This window comes from Phascolarctos cinereus, unplaced genomic scaffold (genome assembly GCF_003287225.1).
Source record: "Phascolarctos cinereus isolate Bilbo 61053 unplaced genomic scaffold, phaCin_HiC Scaffold_4;HRSCAF=312, whole genome shotgun sequence".
NCBI classification, from domain to species: Eukaryota; Metazoa; Chordata; class Mammalia; order Diprotodontia; family Phascolarctidae; genus Phascolarctos; species Phascolarctos cinereus.
Window position 1 is genome coordinate 3114888 of NW_027555847.1, and position 11794 is coordinate 3126681.

Consider the following 11794-nt stretch of genomic DNA (forward strand, 5'->3'; position numbering starts at 1 on the left):
AACAAAGCCACTTGTGCATCGCTGCTGAACCTGGTCCTTCCAGTACTCCGTTAAACCCTGCGACGAGGTCTGTCCCAGTGTTTCTAGCTCATACTGGTTTTCGTTTTTTGGGCTTTTTTTTTCCTTATGCACAAATCTCTTATACTAGGATGTTGCTAAGGAGATTGCTTCCTGCAAATGTGTTTGAACAAGCTCGTGGGTTTGGTAGTTTGAGGAACAAGAAAGCTACACTGTTGAACACTTGGTAAAAGTCTGATCAACTTGACAGTCACTGAGATCATGAATTGATAAAATCTAATGGTCGCAATTCCTTAAAAATAAACAAACATATAAACAAACAAAAAAAATCCAACAGACCATTTGTTAAATGGGAAGGCTCTCTTAGGGCATGGGGGAAGGATACTGGGGCAAGCAAAGGGTGATGATGATGAAACAAAACCAAAAGAAAACAAAAAAAAAATTTTAAATAAAAAACCTCTTTGTTATACAGGAAGGTTCTTGGAGAGGAGGGAAGGGAAGGGATGTGGGGGAAATCTGGACAAGGTAAAATCCAGAGACATCAATACAAATTCTCTTTTAAGGCTTATGATAAAAATAAATAAATGAATGTTTATTCCCCCAAACACTGAAGTGGTCCAATATATAGCAAACCGAGGAACCCCCTTACCGGGCCACGAATCTGCTGAGCGCACTGTACTCCATGGGCTCCAGGACGATGCTAAGGTCTGTAATGGCGGCCGAGGAGCTCTCTTCACTCTAAAAGAGAAAAGCCACGCATTTAGCTTTTAGTGGAACACAGGACTATTTGCATAGTCCCTGACACTACCTGGGGAATCTGTAGCTATTCCCAAGACGCCAGCGCCAATGCCCTCTAAGCCCTTTCTGTCTTTGGAGACGCCATTCCTAAAACCTGGAAGGCCCATTCCTCTCTCTACACTATGAAGATCCAGCCCATCTTCCTAAGGCCCAGCTCGGGTATGCCATTTTGCGGGGACTCTTCCCTAATACCCACCCCGGAAATGACCACTTCTGCCTCAGACAATTGGACATTCCCCATCAATATGCACACAGCTGATTTAGATGAATGAAAAACAGGAAAGAGACAACAGAAAGCTATCGACAGGGATTGTAAAAACTGTAACTGGTGTGCACCTGTGGCCACAATGAGACAATCCATAGAGCTCAGAAAGGGCTGTGAGAGGCAGGCCTGACTTTTCTGTTTGCCTTTCCTGGCGCCCCAAGCATTTGGCACTGTGTCTGGCATGTAGCAGTCATTTATACACACTTTCTGGTCAGCGGGGTGGACGTGTATTAAAGCTTCCTTTTTGGTACCACTGAAAATTAAGAGAGAATCATCTCCCCAATCTAAAGTTGCTCCCAGATCTACCTGAAGGAAAACTGATCGGTGCTTTGAAGCACTTCCGAGGGAAAAGTGGCCTTCACCAGAATTACCCCCATGCCCCCGTCCCCTTCCCTGGCCTCACTTCTTCTCTTAGGAAACTGTGTAAAAGGCAGAGAATGACAGAGGGCTAGGGATTAGGGGTAGTAGCCAAATTGAGAACAGGCAATAGCATGGGTACAGCTGAGACAAGGCTTTCCCCCAACCCTGACAGTGAAGACGCACTCACAGCAGAGCCCTCCTCCCCATTTCCTCAAGGGATGAGCACATCTATCTAAGGGCAGAGGTGTCTGAGTACGTCAGGTCACCTGTGACCAGTGGTCAAAGAGAGACTGAGTGGCTTGAGTCAATGGTCTCTATGGGCTGCCCCGAGCCAAAGGGACGTTTGTTCAGGACTCATAAGACAAAAGAAAACTTGCACCTTCCCCTGAATTATGTAACTGCATTTTATCATATTATGAAATTTTCTTGCTCAAGATTCCTGGAAATGTTACTTCAAAATATCTTACAGTACTAGAGATATGTCCAAGGGCCTTGGACATATCTCTCACAAACAAAGCAATGCTTGAACTTGCATTAATAATCAATTAATAAAAATTGTTTCCAGCAGACTTGTGCCTAAAATACTTCATGTTTTTTCTTTGACTACTTGTTACTTGCCAAGTGGAGAGATCCGGTCACCAAAGACGATGCCGGATTAGAACGTGTCCTCATTTGTAAAATCTTATGAAGGAAAACAAAGGACCGAGAACAGCACTGTCTCAAAGTAGAGAAAAACAACAGGGAGGAAACACAGTTAGAAACAAAACAAACTCGGCCAGACATCCAAGGAAGCAAAGTCATTTCAAACAAAGAATTATATTATAGCTGGATCCTTTGTAGAGCAGAGGATGAGGTTTGCAAAGCGCTTTATGGATGGTACCTCGAGAATGAAAGTGAAAGGAGAAAAATTAAAAGAAAAAGGGAAAGTATCTGTAATGATTATTTTTTAAAAATTTTCTTCTTGCTCATGAAATTGAGTAGACTCAGCAGTGAGCACACGTGGACCATCACTTCCCCAGACATCGGGGACTGTGCAGTAAAGGCCAGGCTTGTATTATGCCCCAAAGTGCGCTAGGCGCCGGCTTCCACAGGTCTCCCCCTTGGCCCTTTTTTCTTCTCTGGGCTCCAGGGGGCCTTTTCCTGCTGCCTGGGGGAGGCGAGAGGCAGCACTCCTGGGCCAGGTGCTTTACAAATCCGATCTCATTGGAGATAACTGGTATGAGATCAGCTTATTGGAGCAATTTCTCATTAATGTGCAGCACTCAACAGCAGACATTTGCCTCTAAGACCCCCCCCCCAAGGTCTTCCTGTTTATTAGATGTGATGCTAGTTTCGTTGCATTTAAATATTACATTATCATTTTCCTAATTTCCTCTTCAACCCAATTGTCATTTAAGACAGTTCTTCATTTTCCCTGAAATAGGGTAACTTTTAGTCACGTTCCTGTTAACTCGGAAGTTTGGAGGGCGAGGGCTGGCTCATATGGTCACTCAGAGGCAGCTGGACACCTCAGCTCTGTCTGTACAACTCGCCCCTTGACGATTGAGAACACTGGGTTGAAAGCAATCGAGAAATCCCAGGAGAAGCCCAAAGAGGTCATTTTGCCAGCTGAGGTCAGTACAGGAAGCCAAGCAGGGGCCTGGGGGCCATACCTGGCCATGGCAGGGAGCCCAAAGACAAATCAGCTGGAAGCCTGTTCCTCTGATCCCAGTGCAGGGCCCACAATACAGGAAGAAAAGAGGCTGGTGCCCAAAGCAGGGAGTATAGACCATGCATGAGGCCACAGTTCTGGATCCCTGGTCCCCCAAGCAAGGCCATCCACTGGGCACAAATGTCAGGGCTAGCCCGAGCTGAGTATGCAGGGCCTATTCTGACCTGCAGACCATTCCAGCTAGGTGATAGGGGCTGGGCCAGAAGCTGTCTACTGGAGCTCCAACCTGGGCAAGTCTGCAACTGCGTCCCCCAGGCCCAGAGTAGAGCCCAGAGCTTACAAAGCTCAGAACAAGAGGGTAGTAAGGAGATGAGACTGTTTTTAGGACATGTTGAAAGTCTGCAGGTCCCCAGCCTGAGCTGCCCTGGAGATTACTGAACATAGCAACTGATACCTGAAGAAAGCAGGGGCAGGACCCCAGACAACACAGGTCAGGCCCCACGTGCCCCCACCTCTCCCTCCAGAAGCAGGCAGAGCCTGGCACTAACACAAAGTCCCAATTCAGGAAATCGTACTAGAGGCTCAACAAGAATTTAAGTCACAAGCATTTATTAAGAGCCTGCTCTGTGCCAGCACCGTCCTAAGCACCAGGGATAAAAAGGAAGGCGCAGTCTTTGCTTCCATTGGAAATGATGGATAAACAAGCATTTAACTAAAAATGGAATGATTCTCCCTCCCTCAGCACTCAGAATCATTCCTGTCTTTGTCAGCGGCAGGCCCTGCATTTCTCAAGGCCAGGGTCTGGGCGCTCTCCTGGGCTGGGCCAGACTCATACTTGGAACTGGAATGGAATCAAACACTAAAAATAAGGGACCTCGTAATGAAGAATTTAACAGGATGCGATCCCTCATTTCTAAGTGGTGACCGAATGCCGCCGATGAACGCCACTCCTCCCCACCCCGACCCGCTGCTGGGGCAACAATAACACAGGGTCAGGCCAGCCAGGAGCCCGCTGACCCCACCCCACACCGGGGCCCCAGGGGTTCAACTTTGTCGGCCTCAGGACATGAGGAAGTCACGCCAAGGATGCCAGCCTTAGTGCCAGGGACCTGCCATCCCAGGACGGCTCTTAAAGGACATGCAGACGAGCCCACTCCCGGCCACGTAGACTTCTCCCCTCTTGGTGTCCCCTGGCTGCGTGTTACAGATGAATGTTTGGCCTTCTGGGCATTTCCCAAACCTGCTCCTTTGCCCTGTCCATGCCCAGGATGCCACGCGCCCACACCTTCCCGTGGATCTTTATGTTCATCTGCTCCTCTGTGCACAGCAGCTTCCCTCACTCTAGCGCTTGTGGTCACCAAGGCCAGCCTGAGCCACTGGGCCACGCCAGCATCCCACGTCCACCATGTCTCCTCGTGCTTCATAGATGAACCAGTGTCTCCTCCCTGGCGCATTCACGAGGGTTGTGCTTTGGCATTTCCTCCATCCTGTCCCCCTAATGCTTCAACTTGAATTGCTGAAGAACTTTATCCTATGAGTCTTTTTCCTCAGAATGTCTTTGTTACGTTATAATTTTTAAAACTCAGACTGTTTCTGTTCAGGGATGAGAGTGGGATAAGGGGCAGGCCAAGGTGACTTGAGTGTGAACAGAACGGCCGCTGCTCTGGGGTGGGTCTCTGCGGGGCATGCCCTCTGGCCACAGTGATGGGGATCATGGGCCACAAGGGCAGGGGAGACGGGAGGACAAAGGAGGCCCCAAGCAGCTGGGCGTGGGGGAGCATTCAGGCCCTGTGCAGGTGCTACAGCCGTAACAGAGTCGGGAGTAGGGGGCAGGAAGGTGGAGGAAGAGAAGGATGGGTGTTGGTGTCCTGGAACAAAAGGGAGGCTCTGGCATCCTCAAAAGACACTCTTTCATAAGCCTGGAGCCTTCCCAGCACGGCAGCCAGCCTCTGGGCGCTCTGATCATCCTGGGCCCAGACACGGCACAGAAGACAGGCTTCCCACCCCAATGAGCCATGAGATGACAGCGGGCAGCAGGGGCCACAGTGGGTATTAGGCATGGCCAAGGCAGGCAGCTGGCTCTAAGGACAGCAGTTGCGACGGCCACAGCTTTCCTTCACCTAGTGAGTTTTTCTTCTTTTCTTTTCAGGGAGCATTTCTAATGGGGGGGGGGGCTCTGGCAGAGAAGCTCCTCAGGCTTCCTACTGCTGCTCTCTCCTTGAAGGACTCCTGTCTGTGCCTGAAGGCTGGGATGAGGTGGGGAGAGCCAAGCCAGGCTGGGCTCTGAGGGCTTCGAGCATGATCTCACAGGCGCAGACAGACAGACTGAGGGTGCAGGAGGGGAAGGAAGGAAGCCAAGACGCCTCCTCTCTGTCCGAGCCTTCCTGGGTAAGAAATGTGGATGAATCACCGGTTAGGAAGGGCTGCAACGAGTGGTAACTGGCAATGAAAAATCGGGGGTAGAACTGACAAGAAATCAAGGTGGGATGGTGGAAAGTAACCTGATATTCTGAGCTCCTCAGCAGGAGAGGGAGGCAGGGCTCTGGGAGCTGTCTGCAAGGTGGGAAGGGACAGCACATGCTTGCGTCATGAGAAGGAAGGGTGCCCGGTCCTGTGCGGCCACCACAAGGTGGGGCATCCGGGGCCTGCGCGGCCACCAAGGTTAACATGCCTGGTCCTCCGTGGCCACCCCAAAACAATGTGTCTGGTCCTGTGCAGCCCCCAAGGGTAATGTGCCCGGTCCTGTGGGCTGCTCCCAAGACAGACTCCAGGACTTGGGATGAGGAAGGTTGTGAGAGGCATCTCAGAAAGTCTCCATCTTGCCCCCCCCCCCGCCCAGCCCACCCCTCTCAGGGCTCTGGGAGGAGGATTCAAGGCTAACAGAGGAAATGCATAAAAGGGAGCCTGGCCAACAAAAGCTCCCTCAGGGAACACGAGGCCATTGGCATTAATGAGGCACCCAAGGCAGGCAGAAGATGGGCAGGCTGAGATAACCCCAAGTCTGCTGGGAGCCGGCTCAGAGCTCTGGGGCCCAGGCGTGGCTCTGCAGGTAACCGCTGCCTGCACAACGGACGCTGGGCCCCAGAGAGGAGGGTCGTCCTGAGAGAGTCACCCTCCCTGGGCACGTGCACGGGGCTGGGTTCGATCCTGCAGACGCTAGCCAGCTGTGTGACCCTGGACAGGTCAGTGCTCCCTGCAAGCCCGTGTTCTCCTCGGTAAGCAAGACACAGTAATACCTAAGGTCTGCCCGCCCCCGCCCCCCCCGCCCCGGGTGCCCCGCTGGCTCAGGCGTGGACTCGCGGCAGTCCTCAAAGGCTAGCAGCCCTTCTGGGACACCCACGAAATCTCCCGCATGGCTGAAGCTGCCAGCGACTTTCCAAACTCCCAGCGAGGAAATATCTCCCTCTGCTGGTGGTGGACGGTCAAGAGTCAGCGTTTGTCATGGAGATGGAGAAGGGTCTGTTCACTGGGGCGCCTGCCCTACTACCAGGGCCTGGCACCGACAGCCTGGCCACATGGAGACCACCCCCAGCCTGGGCCTGCCCTCGACCAGGAAGAAAAAAGCGTGTTTGTCCCCCCCGCCCCCAACAGCCGCCAAATCTCAACGGGTCAGCGAAGCACGCGCTGCCCGAGTCTGTCCCCTCTCCAGGCCATCCTGCATCCCCTCTGCCCTAGACTGCTGCAGGACACTCCCCTCCTCTTCCCTTCAGGCCGCTGCTTAAATGTCCCTAGGGCACAGATGGGCCAGAGGCTAGTCATTTGGGAGGCATCCTCAGAGCCCCCTGGACCACAGGAGGAGCAGCCTCTCCCTCAGCGGGCTGCCTGAGAACGCCCCCTGTAGACAGGCTGGTGGGATAGGTCTGTGATGCGAGGCCACACGTGGGCCAGAGCCCCAGGGTGCCTTAAGCAGCCTAGCTCAATGTGAGGTCGCTGTGGGAAGGAGCTTTGGGGAGACCCCTGCCAGTGTCCTCCACCCTGATCTCTCTCACCCATGCCAGGCTCCACAGGAGCCTGGATCTGGGGACAGGGGCCTTTCCAAGAAGGAAGAGAGGCCCAGGGTCAGTCTTCCCTTCCAGTTTAGTCCCTGTGTTGTCCCACCTTCACCCCACCCTTGGCCACAGAGTTTGTGAGCTGATGTTGATGACTACCAGACCAGGAAGGTCCAGACAAAGTCTTAGCGTCAGCTCTAGTTCTCCTTCCAGCTCTGGGCCTGACCTAGAACCTTGAGCCACAGCTGACCGGAGGGCCGGGTTAACACATCCATGTGTAAATCAAAGAGGGAGGAGGTGAGAAGTCTGGACAGGTGGGGCTGGACAGGGAGCAGATGGCCCTGAAGGGGCTGCCACGGAACAGCCAGCTTACTGCTCTTATGCTCCACAGGAGGCAGAAGAGAACCCTGGGGTCTCCGAATGAAAAGACAAACCATGGGAAACACTTAGTCAGTAGAGAAACCTGACAACAGCAGAAACGCTCTCAAAAGGGCCAGGCAGAAGGGGGAGTATACCGGGGGGGCCAGCGGCCCAGGGAAGCCTGGAGACTCCTGTGCAGACCCCGGGGGAGGGGAAAGCTCCACACCCACCCCACCCCCCCACATTCCAGCAAAATTCTGAGTCTCCCAGCCATGCTGAGACATCTCCCACCTCCACACCTTTGCACAGGCCGCCCGCCATGAGGAGGTCTCCACCCACAGTGTGCAGAGCACCAAGTCTATGGTCTGAGGACCCGAGGGCTGAATCGACCTCAGACACTAACTGGCTGGGTGACCCTGGACAAGTCCCTTCCCTCTGCCTGCCCCCATTTCCTCATCTGTAAAATGGGGTTAATAAGCCATGCCTCCACCCTCTGAGGCCCAAAGGCTCTTTGCCCTCACGCTCCCTCATTGGAACCCCTGGGCTTGGCTCAAGCTCACAGGCTTCCTCCTTCAAGAAGCCTCCCTGATTTCTCCCCACCCCATTTACTATGCTTCTTCCGAGCCTCAGAGGTACCAGGTGCTTATTCTGCCCTGCTCTCATCATCCCTTGATGTCTGCAGCTCCTCAGGACAGCCAGGTTGGCCTCCTGCCCATGGACTGGGGGGAAGGCCTCCCCTCTCCTGGAGTAAGAGTAGGAGGGACCCAACGGATGGACAGATGGATAGGGCACAGGGCTCCTGCTGGCGCCCAGCTGCTGCCACCCCGGCACCTGCCCATCCGACTCACCTGCATTTCCAGAAGCTGGAACTCCAGCTGGAAGGGAACAGCATGGCACTGCCCTGCCAGGCGGCCCTTTCGCAGGACTCTCAGGCCATCTGCAAGAGAGAAAGCAGAGGAGCGTGTTTGCAGAGCCAGGGCCGGCTCTTCTTTGAAAACACCCGCCACCGTCCCACTTCTGGGCTTCTCCACGTGGCCACACAGTTAACGCAGTTGCTCGGACACCCGGCCACCCTCTGCTGTTGGGACAGGGAGTGATGGTGAGCTCCCTGAGGGCAGAGACTGTCTTCCACCTCCTGTATGCCCAGGGCTTAGCAGGCACGCAGTAGGCACTTCATGTGATCAGCCCAGCACCCACACATAGTAGGTACTGGAAGGCACTTAGCAAGGCCTGTCATACAGTAGGTACTTAACGTGATTAGCACCATGCCTAGCACGCAGAAAGTGTTTAACAAACGTTTATTGACCCGGCTGATGGTTTCTCCTCAAGCTTGTTATCTGACCAAACCTTCAGGCCCAACTGTCCTGGCTTTGGAGCAGTTTCCAGCCCCCGAACCTCAGGTGATCTCAATCTTGAAGGCCCCACATTTACTGGAAATTCTGTTCTTCAGGGTGGGGAAGTGGCCACTTTATTTTTCAAGAGAAGGTCCCTGGAACAGCATCCAGGTCAATGGCCTCATCTGAAACCTGACACCCCAGCACATCAGTGGGCTCAGTGCAGGTCCCTAGCAGCAGAGCGGGACTAGCACCCCGGCCCCACTTCCGATGGGCCGGCCACCCATGAACGCTGCAGCTCCCTCTTTTCCACGTGAGATATTTTACCAAACACATCTGTTGCTTGCTTTGCTTCCGTGGGATATAAAAAGTGAGGAAGGCCCCCAGGGCCTAGCGAGAGCTGCCCAGGACGGGCAGGCACCATCGGGGTGCTATCAGCATTTCTGGAGGAACTAGCCACACCAGACGGACAGCTCACAGACCTCCCCCCCCGGGAGACTGCAGAAGCAGGCCTTCAAAGGGCATCTCCCCAATGCAGCCACGCTGCTCTTGGCTCAGAACATTTCTGGAAACTTTTGGAATGGACCAAACAGTAGGAATCCCGAAGGGAAATAGGCCTCGGCATTTCCCAGCTTGGCATTGACTTTCTCCATCTGATCTGGCCTTGACGAAACCCCAATCTACCCTCAACAGGAGAAGCTTTGCCACAAGAGAAGGCATTTAAAGTGTGCCACAGACCCTGCCTGCCACACTGGCCAAAGTGTGGGCACAGAGTCTCCCAGGAGTCCCTCGGAAAGGAGGGTATCACAGGAGGGACTGGTCGGAGCTGCCGCTCTTTCACCATCTCCCACTGTTCCTTGCACCCGAGCCAGCCCACCCAAAGAGCCAGACTTTCCCCAGGCTCTAAGCCAGCCACAAGGGGCCATGCCAGTGTGGCAGCTCTCACTGGACCCTGCTGCCTCAGTTTCCCTTTGAACCTTTTGGCCCAGACCAGACATTCGCTGGTTCCCAGGAAGCTTTCCTGGCAGGGTCCAGCTGGTCTTTAATAAATCACCCAAATCCTTTTCTCATTTGTCTCCCTCATCTGTCCTGGGTAAGGGGGGGGGTGAACTGACGCTGGGTGTCCTGCGCACACATCTGGCAATGGAACACCACCCCCCAACAATCCTAAAGATCGAAACTTCACGGGAACCAGCCTGGAAATCAACAACTGAGGGCACCAGCGGAATGGGACGCTTACTCTCCCCGGCGCTCCCGCCGCTCCCTGGAAGCTGTGCTCTGGCCATGGAGTAGTCCGCGATGCTGATGCCAGTGAGCCGGGAGAGGAAGGAAAGGCCGGATTCCGCGCGCCCCAGCTGGCCTTCCAGGTCCCCCGCAGACTCCCTGCCGCCAGCAGGACGCCGTCTGGAACGGGAGAGCCGGGGCGATGACTGGGGGCCACCTCGGCAGCCCCGCCTGAGAGCCCAAGGCCCCCGCATGCCCCGGGCTCCCTCCTGAGCGCCTGCCCAAGAGCGCAAAAACGCTTCGACAGACTCGGCATCTCAGCCAAGTGACCCTCCGTGTCCCCGGCTCTGTGTGTGTGCGTGCACGCCTGTGTGCGAGCATGAGTATGTACACGTAGGAGTACATGCGTGTGTTTGCATGCATGCACACATGTGCGCATGTACACTTACGTGTGCACATGCATGCGCGCGTGGGTGCATTTCCCTCTTTCGGCCAAATTTCTCGGGCTGCCCCACTTCCTCTGCTGGGCTTCCACTGACCCGGACTGCCTCCGTGCACCCTCTCTGGGCAGCTCTGACCTCTCCCTTCCTCCAGCTCAGTGCTGAGCCCCATCGTCCCCCCTCCCGCGGGCTCAGGGACCACCCCCGGGCGATGACAGATTCGGGTTCTGCTCTGAGCCCCCATCCCCTGCCCCCACCTGCCACCCGGACCTCGCACCCCGAAGAACAGAATTTCCAGTAAATGTGGGGCCTTCAGAAAAGGCAGTCACAAGAGGGGAGCCCCCCCCCGACTTCTCTCCGTCCCCCTCCCCACAAACTCCATCAGCTGCCAATAACACTGCCCCGCCCCCTGCTGCTCCTCCCTGCTGGAGACCCTTCCCTCCTGCTTCCTTCCCTTTGCTCCCCACCCCTCCTGGCACGCTGACGTTCCCCTCCCCATCACTAGACAGTCCCCATCTCCCTGAGGGGCTACGCTGGTTCCCGCCTCCGAACCCTTGTCTCAGCTGGCCCTTCCTCCTGCTTCACCATCCCAGGCAGTCCCCAGGACTGGGCTAGGCTGCTACCTCTCCAGCTCTGGGTCCCGCTCCGGGTCCAGGGCGGCGGCGGGATGCGTCTGCTCCAGGCGCCGCTGCAGCGCCGCGATCTCAGCCCGCAGGGCCCGGAGCTGCTGCTGCTGCTCCTCTCGCTCCTTCTCCATGGCTGGGCCTGCCGGATAGGACTAGAGATCTGCCGGCAGGGCTGCGGCGCGCGCGCCCGAGACCAGCTGTTCAAGCCTCCCGCGCGCTGCCGGCACATACCAACTTCCAAAATCCTTGGGAGGACAGATGGAGCGCGAGGAGGGGCGGGCCCGGCTGATCCCGCCCCATCACTGAGCGAACTGAAGGCGACGCTGAGGAAAGAGTGAGAGCAACGAGCCCGCCCTCCCTGGAGAGTCCACCACCCTGCCTACGGGGAGCAAATACCCGGCGTCCGCTGCTTCTGAACCCCCTCTCTTGGAGGATTGGTTTAGTCCCAAGCTGGCCCTTGAGTGACATCAGAGACCCACACGGAAAAACTTTAGCAACTAGCTCTGCGCGTGCGCATTTCCGAGAATGAGGGGTCAAAGGGCACCAGCGTGGGAAGGGGCGGGGGAAGAAGAGGGTGTAGAGGAAAGGTGTCCCTTTATTTTGCTTCCCCCTGGATAACCGTGTCCGGCTGACGTTCATGGGCTCCCTAACTTAGCAGACGATTGAGTGCAGCTCATCACCACGAGTCGCAGCGGAGACACAAGAGGAGACCCAGAGAAGGCGGGGATA

The 11794-nt window shown here is 55.2% G+C and overlaps 1 protein-coding gene across 2 annotated transcripts in view; it reads right to left on the reverse strand.

Annotated features, from left to right (window-relative positions):
- CENPP (centromere protein P) overlaps positions 1–11793 on the reverse strand; it is a 191630-nt gene extending 179837 nt beyond the window's left edge. Inside the window, exons 1-4 of one of the 2 annotated variants that reach the window (XM_020964371.2) lie at positions 11063–11579; positions 10016–10179; positions 8290–8378; positions 668–756 (exon numbers count right to left, since the gene is read on the reverse strand). In XM_020964371.2, coding sequence (XP_020820030.1) covers positions 668–756; positions 8290–8378; positions 10016–10179; positions 11063–11196 — 476 coding nt within the window. In that variant the 5' untranslated portion in view covers positions 11197–11579. Of the gene's footprint in view, positions 1–667; positions 757–8289; positions 8379–10015; positions 10180–11062 lie in introns of both variants that reach the window. The other variant, XM_020964372.2, reaches the window with a different exon arrangement.
- Position 11794: the final 1 nt, after the last annotated feature.